Source organism: Cardiocondyla obscurior, linkage group LG05 (genome assembly GCF_019399895.1).
Source record: "Cardiocondyla obscurior isolate alpha-2009 linkage group LG05, Cobs3.1, whole genome shotgun sequence".
Taxonomy (NCBI): domain Eukaryota; kingdom Metazoa; phylum Arthropoda; class Insecta; order Hymenoptera; family Formicidae; genus Cardiocondyla; species Cardiocondyla obscurior.
This window is the reverse complement of record NC_091868.1, coordinates 948,866-976,594: the sequence shown is the minus strand read 5'-3', so window position 1 is coordinate 976,594 and position 27,729 is coordinate 948,866. Positions and strand designations below refer to the sequence as shown.

The 27,729-nt window shown below is 44.5% G+C and overlaps 3 protein-coding genes and 2 long non-coding RNA genes across 6 annotated transcripts in view; 3 read left to right on the top strand and 2 right to left on the bottom strand.

Moving 5' to 3' along the window:
• Nucleotides 1–26: 26 nt before the first annotated feature.
• Nucleotides 27–3,917, bottom strand: LOC139102552 (protein sneaky). Its single transcript, XM_070656526.1, has 8 exons — nt 3,437–3,917; nt 2,652–2,867; nt 2,216–2,517; nt 1,815–2,002; nt 1,551–1,722; nt 946–1,300; nt 467–795; nt 27–392 (listed from the first exon to the last, which is right to left on the bottom strand). Exons 1-8 carry the CDS (start codon nt 3,725–3,727, stop codon nt 71–73), a joined length of 2,175 nt encoding a protein of 724 aa, XP_070512627.1. The 5' UTR covers nt 3,728–3,917; the 3' UTR covers nt 27–70.
• Nucleotides 3,917–6,168, top strand: LOC139102550 (ejaculatory bulb-specific protein 3-like). Its single transcript, XM_070656524.1, has 2 exons — nt 3,917–4,961; nt 5,279–6,168. The coding sequence occupies exons 1-2, from the start codon at nt 4,766–4,768 to the stop codon at nt 5,476–5,478; spliced, it is 396 nt and encodes a 131-aa protein (XP_070512625.1). The 5' UTR covers nt 3,917–4,765; the 3' UTR covers nt 5,479–6,168.
• Nucleotides 6,169–9,018: 2,850 nt separating this feature from the next.
• Nucleotides 9,019–21,062, bottom strand: LOC139102554 (uncharacterized). Its single transcript, XR_011545716.1, has 4 exons — nt 20,977–21,062; nt 20,797–20,902; nt 20,358–20,679; nt 9,019–20,253 (listed from the first exon to the last, which is right to left on the bottom strand). It is a non-coding gene; the product is annotated as an uncharacterized lncRNA (long non-coding RNA).
• Nucleotides 21,063–21,870: 808 nt separating this feature from the next.
• Nucleotides 21,871–22,500, top strand: LOC139102553 (uncharacterized). Of its 2 annotated transcripts, none has more exons than XR_011545715.1 (3): nt 21,871–21,986; nt 22,140–22,315; nt 22,413–22,500. It is a non-coding gene; the product is annotated as an uncharacterized lncRNA (long non-coding RNA). The 2 variants fall into 2 exon arrangements; XR_011545714.1 differs by having other exon boundaries at nt 22,140–22,307; nt 22,413–22,497.
• A 1,190-nt stretch (nt 22,501–23,690) lies between these two features.
• Nucleotides 23,691–27,729, top strand: part of Ptc (protein patched) — a 33,944-nt gene continuing 29,905 nt past the window's right edge. Inside the window, exon 1 of the mRNA XM_070656492.1 lies at nt 23,691–25,896. Coding sequence (XP_070512593.1) covers nt 25,696–25,896 — 201 coding nt within the window. The 5' untranslated portion in view covers nt 23,691–25,695. The remainder of the gene's footprint in view (nt 25,897–27,729) is intronic.

Genomic DNA, 27,729 nt, shown 5'->3' with positions numbered 1-27,729 from the left:
ACATGCGTAATATGCTGCGTGTCTTTCATTTATAGTTAGTATAATTAATTAAATTGTATAATTACCCAGTCTATTTCTCTATAAAAGTGTCAAATGCATCCGTGTCGTCGTCCGTTTCGTCGATGTCTGCACAGGCATAGCAAATCTTACCGATATCGTCCCAGCACTCCGGGCAATAGACGAAGGGACAATTTGGTGTCGTGCATCTATGAAACTGCGAACCTTTCTTCGGTTCCACCTCGTCGCAGACGAGGCACTTATAACGCGCTCGGGCAAAGATCACTAACCAGCCGCAGAGCTTCGGCCAGCGCAGCCTCAGGGCGATCCACGGATCGATGTCGTATTCTAACCGATGAGTCCTAATCAGAGTTTTAATCCTGGCTCGCATAAACCTGGACGTCGTGGACAAAATTAAAATCGAATTTGATTGTAAAATACTCAATTCTCGATTGTAAAATATATTCACCTAACTTGACCGAGCCTGCGTCTCAAACTCTCGTTGTAGAGATACAATATCCGTCTCTTTTCGCGCTTTCTGTAGAAGAACGAGCAGATGACGCGCCTTAGGCGCTGGGTGTAAGCAGTGATAAACAGAAACATCCAAATGGTCAAATACATCGAGTAGATTTTGAGAATTATGTAATTCGGTACTCGGCTGGCTCTCGGTAAGCACGCGCTATTAGATACCACGGTTTTCACTCGTCTCTTCACGTTGAATCCGTTGATAACGCTGCGTATTAAAGAAGCTATTACTCCGATTCCGCGAATCTCCAAAGTCATATCGTGATGACCCGCCTAAAAGAAATTTTAAGTTCACGTTAGATCAAAAATATTAAATAAAGTTTGGCAATTAATTAATTTACAAAATTTTTAATTAAAACGTAAGCAATTGAACTTAGAATGGAATAACGAGGATTGATTAAGCGCACTTCGCGAATGTGGAACCTGAATGTATTCCATTTCGGAGTGTCTTCTGACTAAGTCAAGCGCTTCAAAGAAAAGTCTGTCCAGCAGGATAAATGCCGTCACGCTGAGCATCTCGAGGATCAACTTCACCGTTTGACCAGCTAAATGCACCCGTTCGATTTTGCCCGCCCGGAGGCTGTACGGATCCACGAATTTCGATCTCTCGATCTTTTTCAGAGGCAATAAAGTCATACTACCGCGAGCTTTTCGTCTCGCATCAATCTTCCGGAAGTATGAAGTGACATACACGTTATCATGCTCGATATCGGTTACATATTTCTCATGATACGTCTGAGCGTTCATAATGACTCTTAAGAAGATGAAGGATAGACATCTGTATAAATATTTAAAACGTAATTTGTATATAATGAATTTGAGAAATTTCTTCACGTACAAATTGTAAAAAATAAAATGACGGCTGTAAAATAATTGTATTATAACGTTAATAAGATTCTATAAAAAAAAAAAAAAAAATAGAAATAAGTGTTGTTAAATTATGCAAAACTTATCCGACTAACTTTTATCTATTTTTACTTTACGGAGAGTGAAATTTATTCTTAAAATCGTCTACAATCCTGATATACCTTTTGATAATCGTCATTACTGACTCGAATACTTTTTTGCGTGCATTGAATTCATATGTCACAGCCTTGACAATATCCGTGGCGTCGTGAAAGTCTAAGATTACCGGCATTTTTTTTACTTTGTACTGAAGCTTCGCATCCTTGAGACTTTTGCCGAACGTATCCCTAGCTCCTTGATTAAGAGGAAACAATATCTCGCGAGAACGTAGAGAAGTTCAATGTGTTGATTCCTAAATTTTTATCAAACTATCGAACGATATTCACTTTTCAAAGCGACGTAGCCTTCCCCGATGCCAGAATCTATTTTTCCTTCGGGATCACATATATTAGAACCGCCGAGAGCCTGCACCAGATTGCACACGAAGCTGAGTTTCATAGGCCAGCACAGCAGCCAGGCCGCGAAAACCGACACCTTGTCGTAACATTTATCATAAGCATCGCTAAACATATCTCTGAAAAATTTTATTTTACATTAATTCAAAACGTAAAAAAAAAAAAAATTAATAAATGCCACGCACTTGTTAAGACAGTGATATTTTATTTAATTATTGCAAAAAAAAAAAGCGAGAGTGTAACGATCGAATAAATAGGAATTAATTTTATATTCAATATCGAATTTCTCGAAAGCTATTTATGTTAGATAAAGTCCTAATTAAATATCTTGCCTGCACCGTTCGGTGCCGTGGGTGAGCTGCTCTTCGCACCGCGCCTCGATCTTCCTCTTGTACTTCGCCTCGTAAACATCCGCCTTGGACCTAGCGTTCGCGATTTCTTTCTCATGTTTCTCCTCGATCTCGTCACTCCTCTTCGTATCGTCCTGAAGCTCGTCCAAATAGTCGTTCTCCTCTTTCAGTCTCCTCATTTCCTCTTCGCCCTCGATTTCCTCGACTATCGGACTCATCAAATCTCTCACGGAGGATAAAGTATCCTTCAGCTCGTTTGCATCCGCTTTCATGGCGAGCACCGCCTGCATATTATTAGACATTTCGGTCACGTCGGTAATTTCCGGTCACGTTTTGTCGTGAAAACAAAAATCTAATCCCCCTACGAAATTCCGCGCTTACCGCCGCGTTGCATTATCATTTTGATAGGCATATACACCTGCTGGAACGGCCTGAACATGAGATCGAAGCGCGTCTGCGTGAGATTGTACGTCAGCTGCGTCGTGCAAGCGAAAGTCCTCACCACTTCCTTACAGTTATACGTTAAATTGAATATCGGTCCTGCTATTATATATCCAAGAATGAAAGCCCTTAAAACGCTGCGCCCGGATCGGCCGAGAAAGATCGGAATCGTAAGAAGACTGATGCATCTAATCTATTGGAAGCAACAGAACTTTAAGTTTGATACACTTTTCGAGCAAGAATTCTTTGAACTACAACAAAAACTGTACAGAGTTCAACATTTATTGCTCAGATTTTTTTTTTCCCTTCTAATGTAGCTAATTGAATAAAAGTACCATCTTGTTTCGCAATTTACATACAATTGTAATTACATGGCAATTTCTTATTATCGTTGATAATCATGTTAAATTGCGCCGTTATTCGACAAATATTCGTAATATGATATAATAAGAATTAAATTGCGCGGACAAGTCCGACGTGCGTGACGCGACTATAATGCAGTGCACGATGCGACGCAATTGTATTCACGGAAACATTGCAAGTTTTGATTCAAGTATGTATTTAGCAAGGCGAATACGTGGTTACATTCTGGCTCCATTCAGAATTTTTCCCAATATGATCAGCATGGAGCGAAATAATTATGCATTTATTAATTTTAAAAGGAACCTATCCAAGGCACACGCATTCTGGACGATAGAAAACACGAAGGTACGCAGGAGAAAATAATGAGCTAAATTGAGTGAAGTTATTAAAAGAGATTACCTGTATCGATGATGCACATCCTATCGATAGCATCGCGACAAGGATGACTCCCAGAGAGAGGCTAGTATACGTGTCAAATTGTAGATCGACGATAATGCCCTCGTACAACACGACAGCCGCGACAAATCCGAAGAGAAATCCGATGAAGGCCCTCGCTTTACGATGGGCGCCGATCGGATCGTAGCAAATGTGAAATAGGGTCGGGCATTTTTTCAGATAATATTTCAGGAAATCCCTTCGCGCGCCCTCGATCAGGCGGCCGCAGCGATTAATCCGCTCTAAGCCCGGCATCGTCTTCTTCTTTCGCGAAATCAAAAAAGTCCACGGCTGATAAGCTACTTTGTCCTGGATTATGAAACGCGAGACTTTCGAGTTGATCTCTGAAATTAGACGAATGTCCGGAGGAATCGATTTTTTTCCCTGCGCGTGAGTTCTTTTTTTTTTTTTTCCTTTTTTTTTACGAACAGTTTACCACGAGTATTTACGCGTCTCAAAAATTATTGCGTGTATTAATGTATCACGTGTCGCAAAAAGTTACCAAAGTAGCAGCAATTACAGACTTCCACGAAACAATTTTGCCTACGATAGGACAATATTGCAATACAATTGCCGATAATTTATACAAGGTCAAAATGTATCGAGCAAGGAATTTAAATTTATGAATTAAAGAGGTTTTACTTGAATAAATAACGAGACGATGATATAACTGTCCTTTACGCGAATAGTTTAAAACTCGAGGTCGCATACACGTAATACATCGCCTATGGAATACAAAAAAGAATTAAAACGCGAGAATTCATCTCACATACGACACATCAATTCTTTTTATCGCTATACTTTAAACTATGTGCTGTTTATGCACTTTTATACTTAATGCAAGTGCGACATCGCATAAAATTTACCTTTTACACTCGTCAGATTGTTAAACACCCATAAAGTTTCATGTAAAAAAATATTATATATCTTCCTCTAACGAGAAAACCTTGTAACATTTTTTTAATAGCTGCGATATATTAATAATTTATATAATTTCAAAAATAAGACTAACTTAACGATAATAACTTAATGACTTTATAGTTAAATAATTATATTATTGTTCGTTTAACATTTTTACAAAAGAACCTTACGAGAAGTTCTACATTCAAATATCTGTTGCATCGACAGGAAATAGCTTCGTCGTATGTACTTTTCTAGATAAATTATGGCAAGGACACACGAAGACGATTTTGTGCGACTAACGAACCGTGTCGAGACCCCTTATAAGACATCCGAAATAATGAGCTGCATCAGCAGTGAATCGGAAACAGCGTATCGCTCTTGTCCGTTACGATGAGGCACCTAGTCGTCGCCCTTATCACCGTGTGCGCCCTTTCGTCTACCTCCGTCCACGCCGAGGAGGAGTACACCACGAAATTCGACAATGTAGACGTGGACGCGATAATAAACAACGAGCGGCTATTAAACGGATACGTGGGTTGTCTTCTCGAGCGAAACCCCTGCACTCCGGATGCGGCGGAGCTCAAAAGTAAGTATGCTAACACCCTCATTCTTCACAGTTCGTTAATTTCTCATCCCCTTTTTTTATTTTTTTTTTTCTTTTTCTAAAATATAATTCTAGCAGCTCATAGATTTGAAACCTCGAAGGTGTTCTCGGTAGTAACGAGTAAGATTTTGAAACTTTTATACATGCAGTTTCTTTCAAATACGAGCTTCTTGAAATAAAAATTTGAAAAATCTAAGTATACCTATCGAAGCACGTTCCTATTTCGTCGCTACGTTTTTTTTTTTTTTCAATCTACAAGAGAATAAATAATACAGATGCGTGAAAAATTTTCTCTTCAGAGAATTTGCCGGATGCGTTGGAACACGACTGCGCCAAGTGTAGCGAGACGCAGAAGAACGCAGCCGACAAGATCTCTCATCATCTGATCGACAACAAGCCGGACGACTGGAAACTGTTGGAGGACAAGTACGACCCTACCGGGGCGTATCGTCGGCGCTACCTCGAGAACAAGTCCAGGGAGGGTGACAGACTTGACTAAAACCGTTTGCCGTAAAGAACACCGTAAATGCCGACCTTGGCTTTATCCTCGGAATTTGATTGCTCACCTCGTAATCCTTGTCACACGCGGAGGTTTTACTTTACGTAACAATTGCGCAACGGAAAACCCTGTCGCGTTTCCATCATCTTTCGGAGCATGGAAGTTTCCGTGTATACTGAGACAGGATATATAAAAAAAAAAAGAAAAAAGAAACAATAAAATAAACGCTTGAATTTTACATTGTATTTTTGCACTAACGCGAAGTACTTCTTTTTTTTTTGCCGTAGATCAATTTAATCTTCTAGCTGACAGAATACGTGCTTGAATATTCAAATGTGCGGTTACTTCATTGATTTATTGTACTGACGTCTTCAACAAAAAACGCATGTTTTATATAACAAAAAGAAATTCGCTGGAGTGTATTTTGTTTCACTATCTAGAATACAAGGGCGAGGATTTATTCTGATCGTTTATCAAAATCAATTAATTAAAAAAAAAGGTTCTAGTATTGTAATTAAAGTTTTACAGTTAGTGTCGCAATAAATATTATTTATGCACATCACAGACAGAAGGAGAAATAATTATAAAATATAATTTGCTGTAAATAATCATAATTTTGCACGTAGAAATAGGTGAAATAATCTCGGTACAATTATCCTTCTTGCATAACGACAAAAAAAAAAAAAAGAACGATCGTATCTAACTTTATAGTGTTGAGATATATATCTACAACAATAAATTGACAAGAAAAATACATTTTTTTGCAAATGTTTTTTTTTTAATACCGTATACTACAAAACGCGTTATTTGCTACTTATTTCTTTCTAAAAAAAAAAAAGAAAAAAAAAAAGCTTTTCTTTTTAAATTTAATAATTTTCGGCATCAAACTACGGATTTATGTATCTAACATCTTAGTAATTTGGTATTATATTGGGATAACAATTATATTCGTTTTCTTAATGAGCCAAACGAGATAACGTGCAATATTTTATACGAAAAATATCTGTTTATCATTTAGACATACTACTATATGTCTCCCGTGTCCGTCTGATCGTTTGATTATTGGCGCGTTGACTCGTACTACTTGCACGAGTCGCAAGTGACGACGGTGGTGGCTCGTAGCGAATTATCTCGGTACTAAAAAAATTAATTAATATCTTTTAGTTTCGATAAAATCCGCTACGAGCCCCCACCGTCACCATTGGCGACTCGAGGTAGCGTTGGGAGTCGACTGATACCATACTGATACGAAAGTCAAACATAAAGAAATATATATTGCGTTCATTATCTTATTATTTTAATTATTATTTTAATTACAGCCTGCTTCCCTCACTCGTGTGTTTATGTATGCGTAAACTTCGCTCAAGTTTACACGGCATATTCTGTAATGTTTCTGTAATACTTTAATAAATGTAGCTGCATTCGATATTGAGTGTTTTGTTAAAATACTTGAGATATAACGAGAGTAATTAAAAGCATTTATAAGATATTTCTTATTTAATTAATATCTACTCTTTTTTATTGATAAACTGAACGATAAGTCCTGGTGTCTGTAAGTAGATTCCGCTTTGTGATTTTAATTTAGCTGACTTTTATTTGCTCGTCTTAAAATTATTAATAATTTTATTTTATAATTTCTTTTTTAATAGACTATTAATTATTTTTAAAATTGCGACAAATACTTTTTTTACCGCGTTACTTATGTTATCTTTTTGATCATTAAAAGAACTAAAAAAACATATTTTATAAAATTTTTATTAATATAATTTTACTTATTGATAAAAAAAATTATTCTTTTCTATTTGATTTTAGCATCATCTATGTTTCTTCTTCTTCTTCTTTTTTTTTTTTAATTGTTAATCAGTCTCATATATCAGTTGTCACAATTGCGGTGCAAATGCCGTACTCTGCCGTAATCTATATCGTGATAATTGTTCATGAAAGTCACAACAGTAACTACGTGTGGGACGAGTTGGTGTTCGAAGCACGTTAGGGGACAATGACGCTGAACGATGCTTAATCGCTCGGAAAGACTTCCTCGTGCTACCAACAGAAACGCAGACGAAGGGCGGCCGAGATCTCCCAAGCGATCTTTTTTTGTAAGTTTCGGATTACTAAAAATATATCTCACAGCTCGGATATTCGGCAGTTAACGCGGGTGGTCATCACGCTAGAGCAGCCCTTTGCGTGATTCCCAGAAGCTCGGGGATCAGTAATAAAAAAAAAAAAAAAAAAAAAAAACTAAGACGAGGGAAAAAAAATAGAAGAGACGGGAAAAGAGAAGAGGGGAGCGGATCGCGTAATAAACCGCGGGGAAAAAAGGGAAATGTCGTAGCGCTACGAGCAACCGTGCAGGGGGAATTACGACGTGGAGATAGAGCGACTCGACTCCCGGGTCGCGGTGCCGTGGAAAAAAAAAAAAAAGAAGATCGACGTGCGATTATAAGAGAAGTCTTCGTGGATTCGAAAGAGGCGAGACGGACAATCGCTGGTGCAATTTATCAAGCTTTCCTGAACGACGTACCGAACGACGTCTTCAAGGGGGACCGGATCGATCGGGGAGCGAACGACTCGACAATTACCGGAAATTACACACCGATCCCCCTGTCCGGTCGAGCGACGTCATCCTACGAAAGCTCGAAAACGATTTGGATCGAGAGAGAAAGAGAGACGCGAGCGAGCCACTCTTGCGATTTGATCCAGTATACTGCACGCGTATGTACAGAGCGAAAGAGAAGAGAGAGAGAGAGAGAAGAGGGGGAGAGAAGGAGGAGGGGGAGGAGGAAAAAAAGAGAGAGAAGCGCCTGCACACCTTCTCGCACGGTAACAGGCAGGCTATCGTGGTTATTAAGGAAACAGACGAAGGAACGAAACGAAGGAACAAGCGCGTTGGGTGGTCTCGCCCCGCTGTTTATGGGGCACTGCATCTGCTGGCCCCGTGTAACCCTCCGCGCGCGCGCGCGCGCGAGCAAGCGAGCGAGCAAACGCGACCTGTGTGGTCCCACCTTACGTCCGACTTTGCATTCGATTCACTACTTGCTAATGGTAGCCGCATTAGCATTAGGTTGCCCTGGCCCTGTCTCTCTTATATGATATGCCGCGACGAACGAAACCTGCTGTTGTGCAATTTTTCGTCGCCGGCGACGAGTACCGAAGCCCGGGAGGCCGGGGCACCCATCGGCTCTTGCGCGATCGAGATCGAAATCGAGATCGGGATCGAGGTCGGATGGCGGTAGTCCCCACGGCGTTCGGGCGTGTGCGTTCCGCGCTTCCCACGTGCCGTCGTACGTGCTGTTCGTACTCGGCAAAATTTCAGGGCGAACGAGCACGCGCCTTGCCTTCGAATTACATCGAGGTTTGAAAATGACGTTGCGCGATCGAGAGCCGACTCTTTCCTTTTCTTTTCCGTTGTAAATCAAAGTAGTCGTTAAAGTTCTTTTTTTTTTTTTTTTTTTCCTTCAGAGTTTGAAACATACTGCGATTTTTCACTACAAGATAGTGTCAAATATCAAGCATTTTGTCGATAATTGCTATATTACAAATTCGTGAATTCTTGCAGATGTTCGGAAACGAACCTGATTGTATGGGATAATTGACGATAATTATATGCCGATTTGATATCGAATCTTATAGATAGAAATCTCTCTTTCGCTTCTCTCTCTCTCTCTCCGTCTCTCCCAATATCTTCATTCATTCGGAGAATGCAAACGAGCGTTTTAAGCGGGGTTTCACGTCGCGTGTGTAGGTACGCCGTTTAAAACCGTGTTGGTAGATGCGTGCGGTGCGGTGAACGATGTCCGATATGACCGTGTTAGCGATTGGTCACGGGTGTGGGTGCGCCATATGTGCGACCGTTTTAAGCAGGCTACCTGTCTTTAGGGTCGTAACACCGGATCGGCTTTTGACGAGCGATAATGATTTCGAGAATCGAACACCCTCGTTATGCGAACGGAGGCGCGTTAGGATTCATAACGCACGCACGAAGACGAATATGCATCTGAAGCGGACGGTGCGTACGAACGTTGGCACGTTTCTCTCCCTCTGCCTTCTCGTTTAAAAATATATTTTCCCATCAAAGGTTACAGATGCATCGGCGAACGTCTCGACGATACGCGAATAAACGATGAATTTACTTTCCCATTAATTGATTTATACATATATTTGTCACGATTATAATAAAATATCTGACAAGCAACGTTAAGTAGCGCTGAGTTTTTTAATTGAATAAAAATATATTTTAATCCTCCCGAAAAATTACTATTTTCGCTAGCGTCGTCGTTGCGAAATCCTTGATAATTCAGAAAGTCGAATCATATCGCTGATCCAGCCAAGCGGTCGCCGCCGTCGCCACCGCCTGCGGGGTGAAAAATACTTGCGCGGCCAAGCATGCCGCGATACTCGGTCGGTCGGCCGAAGGAGGCATCGATCTCGCCATTGATCGATTGGTCGACCGGTGCCTCGGATAAGATACTGTCGTCGTTCTGGTCCTGTCCTACTCATCGTCGGCCGTCCGACGGACCACACGCGTCTTGTCGCCTTTCTCCCGTGCCTCTCGCAATAAATCCACCCGAACCCGCGTGTTCTATCCTTCGCGATATCGCTGCCTCGCCGCGTATAAAGCATCGATCGTCGATTAAGGACTTTCCACGCCTTCGTCCTTTTTCCCGTGCTCTTCCATTTAAACTTAGAGAATGTATTAATTTCTCAGACACGCGATCGATAAACGCCGACTAAAATCATCGACAAAAAAAGACGACGGGAAAATTAGTTGATCGCTCGATCGAACGCTATCAATTTTGATCCATTAAATCTTGTAATTTCGTCGTTCGTCGACCGTCGCGTAGATTCGCGGTACCGAGACGAGGGAAAGAGATAGCGCACGTGCGCCTTATTTCTCATCGCGTCGCGATCGTGTTTGCAGAATCGATTCCCGGAATAAAAGGCGTTTGCGCGCCGCGTTAAGATGAAAATTTCGGTCGCCACCGCCGACCATCGCCTTCGAGGAACGAGGACAAGAGACAACTTGTGACTTCTTCGGAGCGAAGGGGCAAACGGGAGGGAGGGTGTGAGAGGAGAGGGGAATTCCCCTCTGCCAGCAGCGAGAGGGCCACCCACGTCGTGGGCGCAAAGGCGATATTTAGCGGAAGGCAAATCTCTCCTGGACCACCCACATCGGCTCTTCGACGCCGGAGCCTGGGCTACCTTATTTCAGGGTGCGCACTGTGTCGTTGTGTGGGTCCCGCAGCACGAAACCGAGACCGGGCCTTTCTAGCGTGATGTACACGTATAATATATCGATATATAATCATATATATAAATATTTTTTTTTTTTTTTAATTGCAAGGGTAGCAAAGATACGTGTGCATTTTTAACCCTAAGCTTTCATAGTTTTTTTTTCTTTCTTTCTTGGAAGACGTTTAGTAATTGAATAGACTTAGAATTAAATCCCTTCTAATAATATCAAATTACTGATTGACTATTAAATAAATGTAACGCGTTGAATTGAATAAAATTTGATTTTTGTTCGATTTCGCAATATTAACTATATTTGCAATCTTGGAAAGGTGGGGCCGAGCCTAACCGAGCGTTCCTGCATGCGCACAAGGACGTGACGCACAGAGGAACGTGAAAAACATTTATGCGATCCGCAAGGCTTGCCATCACGAATTTATGACGTAACGCATTCTGTGCGTCCGCGGCGATTTTGGTGGGCTCGAGCGTCACATCCCGGAAGACCCGGCCGTGTAAACGCTATCATAAAGGCACCGAGAAATTTTATAAGGCCATTCTGCTTACACTACTGCGACTTGTTCCGAGCGATTTCCAGATCGCCTCGCGATAGCCGGGACGCCGCGTACGATACTCGTTCGCGATAAACACGTGTGAGCATAAAACTCTCTCGAAAGAGAGGACCTAACTGCCACAAAACGTCCGATAGAATTAGATAACAAAAGCTGATACAATCGAATCACGTTTTTGCCCCGTAAATATAATGTTTCCCCTTTGGCTTCGCTCAATAAACTCTCCGCCGTTTCTTGTCTCGTTTCGTAAACGTGTATGGAAGGTTATCGCCGAAAGAATGATTTACTTCTCAATTTCTAGCTTTGAAATTACGTTCTCAAGCGACAGGATTGTTTAAGCGCTCGCGAAAAAAACACACACGCTGAAAGTAATTTTATGACAAAAATAATCGTTAATGACCGAAACGGAAAAAAAAAAAAAAAAAAAAAAAAAAAAAGGGAAAAAGTCATAATCTTTAAACATCTCGATGGCCCTTTTTTTTACGTCGCAATTCAATTACGCGCGACAGTTTTACAGATCCCGCCGTAAGAAAGAAAGAGGGAGAAAAGCAGAGGATCTCTTTTTGGATACGATACGCTCGCAGGACCCCGAGTATCCTGCCCACATCACACGCACGCACATCATACGCGGCACTACGTTCCACGGAGTATCACGACGTAGCAGTATTCTCGTTCTCTCTCCAGCCTCTTTCTCCTCTCGCTATCTTTTTTCTCACTCTCCTTTCTACGAAGGAAAGAAAGACGAGGGCTGCACGAACCAAAGGCTTGAATCGAGAGAGGGAGAAAGAGAGCAGAGGACAAGAGCGAGAGTGATATACCGCCAGATAGAAGAGGAAAGAGAGAGAGATAAAGTGAAAAGAGGAGAGAGAGGAAGGTGGAGAGAGAGAAAGAGAGAGAGAAAGATTGGGAGGGAGAGAGAAATCGACTACTTCCTTACGCAAGACGACTGCGTTCAACGGTGCGTGCACACGAGAGATGCTATCGGCCACCAAGACGGCACTCCGGACTTCTCTGGACCACCCACCGACAAAATAATAAACACGGAATGCGACATACGCGTCCGTCCGTTCGTCTGTCAGTCCATCGCCCAGATACGTTCACCGGTTTGTCCGCTCGCTTTCTATTTCGCAGATATACCATTTGAATTGAAACCTACTTGGGACCGCGATCCGCCCCGAGCCTGCCTCTCAATTATTGTCATTACAGCGGAAAGACGTCATTTTTTTTCTTTTCCTTTCTTTTTTTTTTTTCGGCGATCTTTCACCGATGATTGACTAACGTCCGCAAATTGACACGTCCAAAACTGTCGTGCTTTATTACGCTGTTACTACTTATAAAAAAAGAAGACAAAAGGAAAAAGATTTTTACTCGGCGAGGAAGAAACGAAATAAAGCAGAGGAACGGTTTACTTTATCAATCGTAATTGCTACGTAGGCTTTTTCATTTAATTCATATTTTTAAAACAGGTTGTTAAGATAAAATAATAAGAGCGTCGAAGAGAAATCAATCTGTGTAGACGTATAGTTGTGAAGATGGCCTAATGATCGAGGTACGAGCATTTATTCGTAAAAATTCTCTTAGGCACCCAGCGCGACCCACGCTGATAAATCATGTAGTTACAGGGCGTTCGCGTTTGGACACGCAGCTTTGCTCTGGCTATGGTGGGTTGGTGCGCAAACGAGTTGCCGGTGACGTGCGGAAAGCGAAGAGAATTTACGCGAGATGGTATAAGGTCGATGATACAATACGCGCGACGATCATCGTTTGCGACTTAAACGCGCAAGATTATTTACGCGATTCGTAAAACGCGCGAGTTGCCGACGTGACGGTCGAGAGCGAAATACTTTAATCCATAAGGAATCGCTACACACGACGATTAATTGTTCTCAACTTTTTCGTTCGCCGAAGATCGGCAACGTGACTAAATTTTTATAATTAAATATAATTCACGGTGATTGAATAGAGAGAGAAAGAGCGACAGAAATAGGAACGGAGAATCTTTAAAACACATTAAAAAATAAAATTAAGAGGAGAAAGTAATTTAAATGCAGAACGATCGGCATCTCGGGGGATTTTTATCTTCTATTCTGGTCTGTCATAAATGACAAACGCTGTTTCCATTAATATTCGCGGGCCCCGAAAGGATAGATCGATGAATCGGCGGGATCGGATATTCCTACAAGATCGATCACCAGATACCCTGAAATGCGCTGAGTCAACGAAGATAATGGCGATTACCGTAGAAGATAGGGAACGTCCTGACGCGGTTCAGCGCCGGAAGTCACGACCTATCGTTCTTTCGAAGGCTGATAAACGCTCGTAGATAATCGGCCGAGTGTTCCGGTAGCTGGTGCAGAGATGCAGATAGCGCAGGACGTTTTAATTTCGTGCGTGATAGCGCATAGAGCTAGTTTTATCCGATGTAATTCAAAATATTCAATTTAAGAGGCGGAACTCGAAAAAAAATTTCCACTTCCATTTCAGCCGGAAATCGCAGCACGTGTCGCGACAATTTTCGAAATAGATTTTAAACGGGATTGCTTATTTCATTACTTCTCGGAAAAACGAAATAAATCCATTTCGAAAAGTAATACGTGCCCGTAACGACTTGCACTCTCGCGAGATTTGCCTAATTCGATCGTTTCTACGCGGTTCTCTCGCGCCCACGTGTGATCGGCAGAAATCGTAAAAAAATCGCAAAAGTCGCCCAATTCCGACCGATACCTCGCCCGCGCGAACGATCGCCGTACGATAAACTCGTGTGATAAATTTGCATTTTTAAACATTCCCCGTTGGTGTTTTAATAGCGCTATTTTTCTAAGCTGACATCCCCGATAGCGTTGTCAGGGACTTTCTTCGCGCCGTATATCGACGATTGCTCGCAGACTAATTCGGAATTTATGGCTCACAACCGTTGACGAATCTCGATAAAACGTATGAAACATTTTTATAAAAAAATAAGTTTCATATTAATAAAGTCTACGATAGAATAATAATTTTTTTCAGTATGCAGTTTCACTAAAAAAATTTTCTTTTCTTCCACGCTCCTCGTTACAAGTGATAGAAAAATTTTCGCGTACGTGGGAAAAGGCGCGAGTCTCTCGAATATATCGCGAGCCTATCTCATATCCATTCTCAAAGCTTCCGCTTATCCCGCTATCGTCCCAACTGCATATTTAATCCGTGGAGTAGGAATCGGCATTGCGTTTTGCAGGCGGATCGTACCGTCCGTGCTGGGCGTGCCGACGCAGTCCGTCGAAAACGTTCCAATTATTAATTTACCTCGCTCACAATGTTCAACGCGTATGCAAGGTACGAGTGCAACATGTTATTTCGCGTATAATGACGCTGCTGTGCACGCAAACGCGCGTAACCACCCCGGGGACGACATTAAGCGGGACGGCCGCCGCCGCCACCCCCGGAGGCGACCCGCGTCGAGCGGGGCTGTCTTGCGTTCCCCCGTTGCACCGGACACGGCAGGAGAAAAACGTAGGGGCAAGCAAAAGAAGAAAATATGGACCGTCCCTTATTCCTCGTGGGATCGCGATGCTAAAAGGGACGAGCAAAAATTCCCGGGAAAACGACTTACACACCGTGGGATTGATTACCGTCCCTGGAAAAAACGAGTTCGTCCCTCTTTAACGCGACAACGACACGCCAAATGTGAAAATCGTCGTAATTGGACATGGGTATTATCGATAAACGTACGTAATAATGGGCGCCGAAGCCGAGCGACAGAACGGGAGCGGAAGGGATCGTAATCAGGGGCTGAAAAGTGAAGATAAAGTAAAGACGGTTTTTAATGACGGTCGCAAGAGAACCGGAGATCGGCGAGCGTTCCGATCGACGCGATCTTTTTTTCGGGAAAGCGGCGCGTCGAGGTGTCCAGCGGGCCGTTTCATAATGAATCGACAAAATTAAATGATAAAACGGAGGGAAAAAGGCACGGAATATTCGCGGAGCAATAACTTTCAGGTGATTCGCGATTTAATGCAGGTGTTGAGAAAAGTAAGCTTTAGGGGAGAGAGATTCTATGGGAAACGACTTAATGGTCTGGTTTGCGTCTCTGTTTATCGCTGAACACCCCGTATATCCCGCCGGTGCCGCACGCGCATACGTGCGCGTGCGTGCAAATCGTGCGTGCGTACTTCCGCGGTGGACTAGCTGGGTGGTCCACGATCGCGGAATATCAGGCTTAGATAGGGACTCGTCCCGCGTACGCTCTCGAGAGGTTGCATGCGCGCATACGCACACGCACACGCAACGCCGTTTCACGCGCTCGTCCGTGAGCGCGCTTATTGATTTCTAATGACGTGCGTGTAAACGCTGATTTGCGCGCGGACCGCTTCTCCTCCGTATTTTGCAAATCTTTATCCCGGCCTTTCCTCTGCGCGTGGAAGCCGTGAATCAGCCTGAAGGCGGATTCCACGATCATGGAAAATCTCGGGATGATTTGAGGCTTCGGAAAAGTTAATAAAAAAAAAATAAAAATAAAAAAAAATCTCGTAATTAATTGCTAATTTCAACGGGCGCGTGAAAAATATAAGAGAGGAATGTGCAGACTCGAGATTAATACGGGATGATTTTATACGATTTTATACGGCTTTAAACGATTTTATACGGACGAGATTAATATACGGTTTAATTACGAGTAGATCGATATTTCATTGAATTGTCCCATTTTACGATCCCCGTTGAGAACGACGGGCGGGAGGAGAGGAAAGAAACGACTCGTCCTAGTGTCCTCGAGCAAACTCCGTTAGAAGTGAGTAGGGCTGGCTGTCTGCTGTGTTAAAAGGTTAAAGGAGAACGGCGGTTGAAGTAAAGTGCGAAGTGGAGACGGGCCCCTTATAATAGCGCGTCTCATTAGGTGGTCCCTCGGTTTCGCCGTGGGTGGCCCGTCACTAACACTGTTTTGATATTAAGCATAGGACCGCGTAACCGTAAGTTACGCGTACACCGTCCGTGATATACGCGCATACGAGACCCGCTTAAACCGGTGAGTATCACGTGTTATTTAGCGCCAACGCGCCAACGGTGTTTGGCGCAATATATACTTTTTTTTTCTTTTCTTTTTTTTTTTTTTTTGTGAATTCCTATCAACGGAAAGTATCCAAATAGAAATACTTGCGCCAGGGATCGATTATCGTAGGATATATTTTCGGCTAATAAAAGGAAACAAAAAGGGTCGTGAGCGAACGAACGTTTCGCATTCCAGTTTTCGCATATTCGCGCTTACGTTACAAACTACAAAACAGGATCGGACAGAGATATATTGTGCGCACGATGGGTGGCATCAAACTGAATAGACAGTCTGGGGCGTTTGACACGCTAATTTCCCAAAGCTTTCCTCGTTGTGCGATGGAGACGTCTGTGCATCCATCACCGAGCGTTCAAGAATCATCGCGGGGAGTCGCGATCCTTGTAGTTTGGACACAATGGGATGAAAAATAACGTATTGGGCCAGCTTAAAACTTTCGTAGCCTTGCGTCAGGGACGGATTGTAATACTTACTAGGAAAACTACCCTACCGTGCCTAAAAAAACATTCGATAATGCAACAACCCTAGATGAAAAATATATGATGGTCCTATGTCATAAAATATCGGTTCGAATTTTTTAGTTATTCCCTAATACGACGAAAAAGTGGATTCTTATAACATCTGCGGTTGATTGGTGAATTTCTAACAATTTTTTTTTAACAATTGAAAATTTAAATACCAATGCGACAGAGATATATATTCTAAAACTTTGATATTCTTTATAAAAATAAATTATTCAATTCTGACTATAACCCTGTCGATAAGAAACAATTTGCAATAAACTCTGAAATAATAATATGCAATTCTACGTTTCAGCTGATGCAGAAAAGAAATAATTATTTAAAAAAAAAGAAAAAGAAAAACCATTCACGTACATTTTGGCAATCTATGGAACTCAACGACAGGGTTGGGCGCAGATAATTAATTTGTCTCAATGTACCGACACGCATGACAGAGAATAAAAGTCGGGGCGGCCTTTTGTCCCGACGGCTTTTCGACTTTCTGACGTCATAATCCGATGCGTGCTTCAAACACGGAATTTCGTGGTCGGTGCGCCCCTGCCTTACGTACGTCGCCTTCGCTCCGCTCCGCTCCGCTCGGCGAAGCGAAGGATTCCGCCAAGTTGGATCCACCAGGCGGACAGAGGCGTCGGCCCCGACCTGGGTGGTCCCCGTCCTACGCAAACAGAGCGTACGTAGTGCCCGTGCGTACGTCCTACCTCCCGTCCCGGACAGGTATAATTCCCTGGCGCGACGTCCGGGAAATTTACTGACTTTCCGGATTTCAGGAGTGCGCTGGGGCGATACAATACCGGCTTGCCTCATCGGACGACGCGTCCCGGTAAATTCGTCGACCACCATTTCGACCGTTTGCGGCTTTACTCCCGGGGCCTTTACGGCCCGTTTAACAGCCCCCGGAATCGAAATGAACCGTAACTACGCCTGTACTACAGGGTGCCCGTCAAGTCTCAATCTATTTCCTGTGGAACGTCTCCATTTGCGGGAACGACCGTTGCACGGTCGCCTTCATGGCTACTAATCGATCCGCTTTCTAACGTCTTTCTTACGCTCACGCAAAGGTACGATCGTCAATGGAAACGTTAATCTATTGTCGATTATTACGCACGACCGATCATCGTAATTTATTGCGCTTTCTTCGGCATTACGGAAAGTACGTGGGATTCGTGAAGCTTTTAGATAATCAATTCACGAGTTAAATGTTTAAAATGTATGTTTTAAGATTAAAGTTCGTCTGAATGAAGAGATACGCACTGTTTCCACCCCTCTCTCTCTCCCTCTGTCTTTCTCTATGACTTGCTCTAAAGAAGATTAAAAAAACCAATTGCTTTTCGAAGATTCGCCCGTGACGCGTACCATGCTTTAAAGTCGAATGCGGCGCCGCTACAAATCCTTCGGGCCGGATTTACGATTTTAATTCGGGATAGTCACCGAGATGAGTCCGAGCGGATCCGTACCATGTATCCTGACCATATTGCTTTTCATTATGGCCCGCGGTGTGCCTTTGGACCACCGACGTCGTTGCAATTAGTAAGTCGGATATCTTCCTCTCCAACTCTTTCCCTTTCTCTCCCTTTCTGTCTTTCTCGTTCTATCTCCCCCTTCTTTCTTTCGCGTCCTATCCTACTTCTTACTTTTTTTTACTTTACACTAAATAGAGAGGCAGTTTTCGGATAATTCTAAAGATTAAGTCGGACGGACTTAATAAAGAGTCTAGAGGAAGAAAGGAGAGGAAAGTACTTTGTATTTGATTTTTCTTTTTTTTTGGAGATTAGTGTACTAAATCTTAATCACGTTATGATAAATTTTAGGAGACTTTATATCCCTTTTATGCTAGTTATTTGTTAGAAAAGACTTTATATATTTTTATATTAATATCCTTTGTAAAGAATTATATATAAGTTATGTTTCTTCAAACTTTAGTTATGTGTAGTATGCGAGATTTACGTCCTTGCGATTTTTAATTTTTTTTTTTTTACAAGTAACGGCAGCTGAGGATGCCGATCGCGCCTGGACCTGTGCAACACAATGTGCATCCGTGTACCAACGGCAACCGGATGTAGACTTACAAGCAGTCGAGAGTACGCGCGCCCGCGCGCTGACTCAACCGCGCTATCTCGCTCCCGCACTCATTAAGCCGATACACCGGGCGTCGGCGAAGATCAAAGCCCGTCTCCTACGGTGGACCGCTTAATACCGGGTGGCGAGTTAAGAGTGTCATAAAAATTATTAACGGTTCCTCGGCGCGCGCGTTCCCTTATCGCCGATCGACGGCGCGACCGCGGGGAGCATCCGTCAAAAGAGACAATACGCAAAGATCTCTCCTTCATCTCCTCTCTTCCCGTTTTCTGCCCACCCTTTCTTTTCTCTTTTCCTTTTACTGAGCATGTGGAGCATTCCGTACTTTTTTCTTTTTTTTTTTTTCCTATCTCTTATTGAGAGCCTCCGCGTGTGAATTAAATCCTCTCGAATGCAGAACGTCGAAAAAAAAAAAAATGTTGGCGCAGGACGATAATTTTAACATTGTTTTTTAGAAATACTAAAACAAACTATGAGCACGCTTCACGTGCGTTATTTTTTTAAAAGATCCTGATTCACGAGCGTTATTATAATTGGAGAAATTAATTAATTGTAATAATTGTAATTGAGTAATCTACGGCCGACGTGTTGCTAGTTCACTTACTTGTAGCTTTATTTTCCCACCCGTAACCGACATGGCGAATCGACAAGTTTAATTATAGTTCAACTATAGAAACATATATGTTTCGCGATTTACAATTTCATTTACATGTGAGCCGATGTATCACATTTTTTATTTTTTATTTAACACACGCGTCTTGTGTTTCTGGCTTTAATAAAGTAGTGACGTATTAATATTGGGAAAACGCGGGATAACTCGCACGGGGAAATGGACCAAGAAGAGTCCAAGCGACAGCAGAAAAAACGCATTGATGGTCAACCGAGTAGAACGAGTCGGGATTGTGTCAGATGGAAGAAAAGTCGTTTACGTCAGCCGGCTGAGCCGTGACTTCTAATACACGCGAGAGACGGTAACAGTTGTTCTATTTGCTTCGCGTATATACGACGGTTCCTATCTTACGGTCAATAGTGTCAGAGTCACGTTTCAATGCGCCGAATAGCCCGATGCACTCGTGCAACTTGAACGGATAAATAATCTCGATTTAATTCGAAGCGCGATAAATTTTATTCTTCGAACTCCCGTATTCCTGCCTTGAACACAATTGGACTTCCGATCCTTTCTCGGTATTACGCCAAAAGTTAACGAGTTAAAAGAGGAAAAGAATAACCAGCGAGAAGAAAGATTTTTAGAAAAGTCCCAATTACCATAAAAACAAAACCATGCGACTCACCGATCTGCATGAGCTTCAGCGGAGTTGTGGAATTCAGGCGTTGACTGTAACATAAAAAAGAAAATATTAATTTAAATATGTCAGTTAATTAATGAGATTATTAAAAAAAAATATATATATATTTTTTATTTAAGAAATTTATACTTACTTAAAAGTTGCTCCGCCGATGCAGGATGCCCATCCTGAGCCTGCTCCTCCTCTCAGATGGGACGTGACGAGCCATCCTTCCGCGCACAAGAAACACGCGAACGCGACCGGGTGAAGTTATATTCGCAAGCACTAAGTATTTAACACAGATTCGCACGACAATCTACGACACTCCCGTTTATTAAAATCGCGTAGCAAATCACACGCCCGATTACTTAAACGAATTCGCGAGAACGCCCGACGAACCGGCTATGGTTCGTATGATGTGATTATCGGCGTGCGGCACTTTTTTCCCACTGCACAGCAGCGGAGGTCCTCTTCATCTGTAACAGAAAAATAAAAAAATTATTTTGTAAATATTAAATCTAATTGAATTTAATAAAAAAAAAATTTTATAAAAAATCTGAATCATTCATTTACGAAGAAAAATTAATACTTACCCCGGGGTTGCTCCGCTGGGGCAGGATACCCTTCCTGGGCCTCCTCCTCCTCTCAGGATGTCCGCGGGATGTCGGGGTGATCCTTCTTTGATGGTGGAGTATTCATCTGAAACATAAAAAATAAAGTGAATATTCTATTCTGTTTGATGTGTTGTTTAGCGCGTATTGTTTTTATCTTACCGCGCGCGTGTTTTTGTGCGGGTGACCGGACGCAAGTTCCAGCGCTAGCACAGCTAGCGGCGCACCGTTCCCCCTGCTCTCCGTGCTCCCCGCGCCTACACTGTTGAATCCCGAACCTACGCAATGCGAAGCAGCAGCTGACTGCCGCTGGCGAGCACCCGTCCCCTTGCCCCGCGCTCCTTGAGGTTGCATCGCCGATATATGATAGACGGGACGTGTCGAGACATCTTCAAAAATCACTTGTTCGAACCGGGTTGGCAATCTGAGCCGCGACGGAGAAGACGCTCGAGACGCGGATCTCGCACTCTGACGATGGCGGTTACCGGAACTCGCTGAATGCCGTTGAAGAAGATCGCGAGTGACGCGAGTTGGTACTACCGAACGCACAGCACAATTCAGGTCGGACGCTCCGCGCGCGCTGCGCCCACCGTGACTTTGTCGTCCCGAGCACTCTTTCGCGGCACAAAATAAAGTACAGAAGGATGAGTGGAATGATGCAGGAGCACAGAAAACGAATGTTCTTTCCCGAGTCGACACTTGTTCGTACGCGAGACTGTCCTCACTGCGGTCGAAATTACGCGTGATTGCGGAGCGATTAGCAACGCGTGCTCACGCCCGAAGCTCCGCAATAAGACTGACCGTTCGAGATTTCGGCTCTTCGATAGAAATATTTCGATGCCGTATCGTCGCCCGACTACAAATACGTAAAGCACACGTAGATAGGTACCTTGATATCCGTCTCGAAAACCGATGCACTTCTCCGCGTAGCTGGCGTAACTGTGCAATGGGTCGCGTACATCGCTAGTGATCAGGCGATCCATGGAGCGCTGTGATTAGTCGGCGCGCTAGGGTCTTCTAGTGGAGGCGCGGGTGAGGCGCATGCGCGGGGATGGAAAGCTGCGAAGACCGTCTTTGTCTGGAAAAAATAATTAAGTATTAAAATTAATCTGAATCTGAATCTGAAAATCGCCGACCTGATAGTGAACGCATTAAGTCTCGTTTGGCACGAAGTAAGCCAAAAAAGAACCAATCGGCGTCGGCTTTTAATTAGGATATTTGCAGAAAATTTAATTTCATAACCTATTTAATTATATCTTTAATATATTATTTCGTGAAGCACGTCGGTCTTCCTTTCGCCCGTTTTAATTCGTAACACGAAACAGTTGCAGGTTGCCTAATGAAGTCACATCGTTATGCAGATATTATGACGACGGTGTAATCCTGGTGTATGTTAATCTTGGTATTCGTTCGTGGCACGCGGCTTAATGAGTGGCATCACGAACAGCCGGCTTTCACTCCCACGCATTTATACATATATCGAAGATAATATTGTACGTAGGTAATTATATTTTTTTTTTTCTATTTTCTCATCTTCCTATTTACATTAGAAGTTTACTTAAAAAAAAATAATAATGCAATTTATTTGCAATTCGCAGATGCGGAGGAAACGGAGAAATTAAATGGGTAGAAACTACTTGGAGCTAATCAAAAGATAAAATTACGTAAACGTTGCCGCAAAAATGTTTCAGGCGAACGATCGGCGGCGTATCTAAGACCGTGAAAACTCGCATACGCGAATGTTTGTTGCAAAAAGCAACCTTTGAAATCGCATGCTCGCCTCGCACGATGATTCGAGCCTGAGAGTCGGATGACCACATTCAGCGATGAATGTGGGTTATGAATATTAATTCGGTTCCTCGGCGGCGCCGCGGCATTGGCACCCCGGTGATTCTCTCTTCTCAAATGAGTATGCAGGTAAACAAACAAATGTACGGCACGCGCATAAACGGAGCGTGGAGCAACGTGGAGGGCCAGGAACGTGGTGAAACGAGAGGAGCAGAAAGAAAGACCTGGCGCACAGTGGTGCCTAAAAGGGATTTTATGAACCGAACATTCTGGCTTGTTACAGAAAATTCGCTTGGAACAAAAAGAAGAAAGATATATCAGCGAAAAGCCGTGCATATTGATAGAAAGTTCGTTCTTTCCTGCTTCCGAATCTTAACAGGAGATTCTATTATCTCACGAGACTACTTTTGCCCAGGATGGAAATGGTACGCATACTTACGCTTTACTTGAGACATTAGAAAGATAATGAGAGACGATCGCGTTCCTCATTCCGATATTATGCGCTTCAACGTTAATAGAAATTACGACGAAGCGAGACGTAACTTTCCTCACCTGTAAATCATGCTAGAAAATGTCGCAAAGGAGACGTCTCGACCGCTAATCGCTTCTAAGTATTTCAAACTCGACCTGTTAAAAAATTCACTCCGTTCTCTCGCACGAATACGCACACGCGTACGCGTCGTTAGGTCTGCGGATAGATCGGGACGAACGCCAAGCTGTCAAAAATGTTATTCTAACTATCTGTAAAATCGCTTTTCGCCTGCATCCGTCTGGATAAATAAGACGCTCTGACGTCTCGTCGCGTTAAAATTAGAGGCCGCGCGAAGCGAGAAAAATCTAACGTTTTCTAAGCCCGGCCTGCGAGTTTCAGATCCGTTTCGGAGGCGGGTTAGCCGAGAAGAAAATTGCCGCGTCTCGCCGCGATTCGAGAGAACGCTTTCAAAGAAATTCCGCGATTTCCCGCTTCGGGCGATTCTCCCCGACGAAGATGGGCGCCGCGTCTACGCTGGCGAATTGAAATTACGCGGAGAGCGCGTTCGGGTGTCTTTCTAGATAAGACTTTCGTAGAAAGAAGAAAAAAAAAAAAAAAAGTTCAGGTTTTACCTGCGCCTAGGCACCACTGCGGGCCGCAGCTGTGAGCATCCATCGTGCGTGCGGGCGTGTGCGTGCGCGCGTGTGTCGCCCGTGCTTCTCGGTGTGGGTAATGTTTTTGCTCCAGGGAAAATGGGAACGCGTGTGTGGTCTAGAGTCGACTCCCCTCGCTAGTCCCCGAGTATCCTAGCAACGTGAACGCCAAGGCGCCTCCGCCAATCGTCTCCCAGTCTCCGGTGCTTCGGTCCTCCTCGGCTTCGCTCGGCGCGACGTTACTTCTGGTCGCAGTAGCGCATCGATCGGCGGGCAAATTCATCCGCTCCCCCGATCGATCAATCGAACGCGTACAACGACACCCTGATTAACAGGACGTTAAAACAATGAACTTTGGAGGTTATTAATGTGATTCCTGGACAGTCGATGCAAGGTTTGTAATCCTTTTTTTTTTGGCATCTTTTTGGAACTCTTACTTTAATATTTATCAATTCGTTTCTAGTATTTTGTGTTCTCTTAATTTTGATGAAGTTGAACATATTGGATCATCATACATGTCGAGCTTTGTAACATTGAAATAAATGTGGATGATAAATCCAAATTAAAATTGGCGAGGATAAAAAAGACTTATATATACATACGTTGCAGCAGTAATTACAGCAAACGGCGCCAGAATGCTGCAAGAATTATTTAAGCCGGAGCCGGGAAGAGCCGTTTGAGAGGGATGACCGGGCCCGGCGTGGGCGCGATACGGGGGCCCGCGGCTACACACGAGCCTGAATGTTTGCGCATCCGATCCGAGAGTCCGAGCGCCAGCGAGAAAGAGGGGAGTGGTCGTCAACTATGGCCGGCGCGGCAGGCAGGCCACGAAGGAAATGTGGCAGCGCGTTTCGCTTAGTACCGACTTAGACTGCTCTAAGTGGCGGTCGCGTGAACGCCGGTGTCCGTCGTTGCACTTGCACGCAGGAGCACGCACTACCAAGACGTCCCAGAGGCCCGCGCAGAGGGCCCGTCGTAAGCTTTGCGGACGCGACAACGGCGGTGGCGACGACGACGCCGACGCCGGCGGTGACGACAACGACGACGGCGGCGACGACGACGACGACGGCGACGATTCTCGGTGGTGACAGTGCGACAACGCGCGGCGAGCCGGGTCCCGGAGCGGGCTCAGCCGGAGTCTCGTCGATTCGCTCGGCGCGGCACGTGAACGTCGAACGCGGAGTTTACAACGTGCGGAGGAGAAAAAAGAGAAGACGTCTACGGCGTCGCGGCGGCACGATTTTTCTTTACCCGCGCGGGCGCGCGCACCTTCGCCTCTCGCGCCCTCGCCTGGCCGCTTTCGTGGTGCATCGCGAGCGAGAGGGTAGAGTGAGATAGATAGGGAGTGCAACGAAGAGGGACGTATCTACGTGCGGCGCGGGTAACCTAAAAACCGATCTCCCGTGGCCGGCGTAGCGCGGATACATCGGCTGGACGCGAGCGCATGCGCGTCGCGGGCTCGCTGTCCCTCGTGTGCGAATTTCGAGCTGAAGGCGCGGGGGCTCACGTGCCGCTTGTCGCGCGTTTTCACGCGAGGCGAGCCTCCGCACCGCGGGCGCGCAGTGTCAGTGAAGAAGTGCTCCGAATAAGGTGCTGCGAAGTCCCCCCTCCCCCTTTCCACCCCATCCCCGCCCCGCGAGCGCGCGGGCAGTGCGAGTGCGAGAACGTCGTATAGGACGCCGTGATCCGCTTTAGAACCAGATCGTTCGATCTCTTTTCTCCGTCCTTCGCTTTTCTTCTACTCCCATCCTCCGAAACGGACCGATATCAGAACGTCGAACTTGTTGCCTCGAAGGTGGTCGGAATTTCAGCTGGAACGCCGCGAAAGATCGATGAGAACCTAAAGGATCCGTCACCCATCGAGAGAAAAAGCTAGAAAGAGAGAGAGAGAGAGAGAGAGAGGAGAACCAAGGGCAGCCGAGTTCGGAAAGTTGTAATCGCGCGCGGCGGGCGGATGCATGACGGATCATGGTTTCCGTGTCCGGACCCATATCCACAGGGATCCTAGCGGGACGACCTTCTGGATCGCAGGGCCCGCGGCAGAATGGTGACGCGGAGGGCGACAAGGACTCGAGGGCGGCGGAACGCGCCAGGATCCGGCACGAGTCGGATCTTTACGTCAGGCCCAGCTGGACGGACGCCGCGATAGCGTTGGATCAGCTTGAGAAGGTAAGAACCGAATTTCTATTCATTCTTCATCATTAATTCTCATCTTGGTTTCGTCATTAATTCTCATCTTGGTTTCAATAATTATTTTAATGGGACACAAATTAACAAATTAATGAGGAAGGATCCGCTTTCTATTTATTGCAATGTAATAATCCGATGGGTCGTTTCTTTGTAAAAATTATCACGAGAACGTACAATAGACATACAGGTAATACGACGCGATAACGCCAGTGAATCTAAAACAAGAAAAAATAAAAGAAATTATTTGTAGAATTAAGCGTTTCTTGCACGGACATTTAAATCGCCAACAGTTTCAAAGGCATCGTTCGCAATTAAAAAAAAAAAAAAAAAAAAAAAAAAGGATACAAGCACGTTCGTGCGATGTACCGGAACTAAGCCTGTCCAATTAGGAGCGAACGGGCGAGTAATTCGATAAGAAAATTCGAAATCGTAGATACGCTCGAAAAGAAAAAAAAAAACGCGGCAGGGAAGAAGATAAAGCCAGAGTCCGGCTCGGCCATCTGCCGCTTATCTCCTTCGTTATTTACGCGTGAAACATTACGTTAACGGTCGTATTTACGTTCCTAGATTACGGCAACCGGCTAATTAAGACGGCGAGGTAATTTCCCTATTACCGGTGCCGCGTCGCGGAAGAGGGGCAAAGGGGACAAGGGAACGGATCTGTTCAAGTCTCGTTGCGAACAGATAATAGCGAAATAGTATCGAACCGATAACAGCGCGACGCAGCCCTTTTGGTGGCCCGCGTGTCGAGATCCAGTTCGATGTAAATTATATTGACCGCGCGCGAAAACGGCGCCGTTATTTCCTACCGGGCGTCGCGCGCTATCTTCGATCGCCGATTAACAAGGCGCACTTGAACGATCGAAAATGCGTTTTAACGGCGGTTAGCGGCGCACCCCGGCCCCCTTATCGTTTCTTCATCGGAAAGGGGGGTTCGAGTGCGGCATTACCGACGATGACTCCCGTTGCCGCCGCTATAAAATCATACTTCTCCCACGAGATCGTTGGATCGCCCGCCGTTTCCCCCTCGCTTCGTCGCGAACCGCTTAATTACGTCATGGGAAAAAATCTAGAACTGGGTGGTCCGTTACGGTTCTCGCCGAAAGAAACGCGACTCCGTGCGCGACGGTTGAAGGAAACGTTTTGCAACTCGGGAGCTTCCCGGTGGAGGGAAACTTTAACTGACGGTCCTTCGAGATCGACGAGTCGTATAATAGAAATTATTTATTTAGGACCGCTGGCTCTTTAAGATCTCTAGTTTTTTTTTCTTTTTTTTCTCCTTTAAACGTAACGCAATTTTATCTGCGAGCATCGGCACTTTCCGGCGCAACCGGAAATCGCGGGACGCCGACGCGCCGAGTCTCTCGGGATCCGAGATCAACTTTTTTTACGCGGGTGGTCCGTCGAGACGTGAGTGCGTCTTTCGGGCGTACCGAGTCGAAGGGTAGACTTCCTGCCGAGGCTCAGACGCGGCCATCCCTGGCATTTCTTCTGTAACGAGAGGAATCTCTTGGGACCTGTCGCGCGCGGGGCCGTTGGGAGATCGGGCCCCGAGATCCTTGCCGCGAACGAAAATGTGCGTGGCACGTGAAGCGGACGGTATGGCGATGTGCCTTTCGAGGATGCCCGCTTCGATCCGGAACGATCGAATCGATTCGCTTTCCTTCATCGATCGGTCTTCTGAAAGTTCTCCACCGAGACTGCCGCGTCTTTCCCTTAACTGTGTTGTCTCTCGTATTATTTTTTTTTTTTTTTAATTCGCAAAAGATATTATTCTAGCCAGCTGACGGAAAATGTTGGATTTTTTTCTTC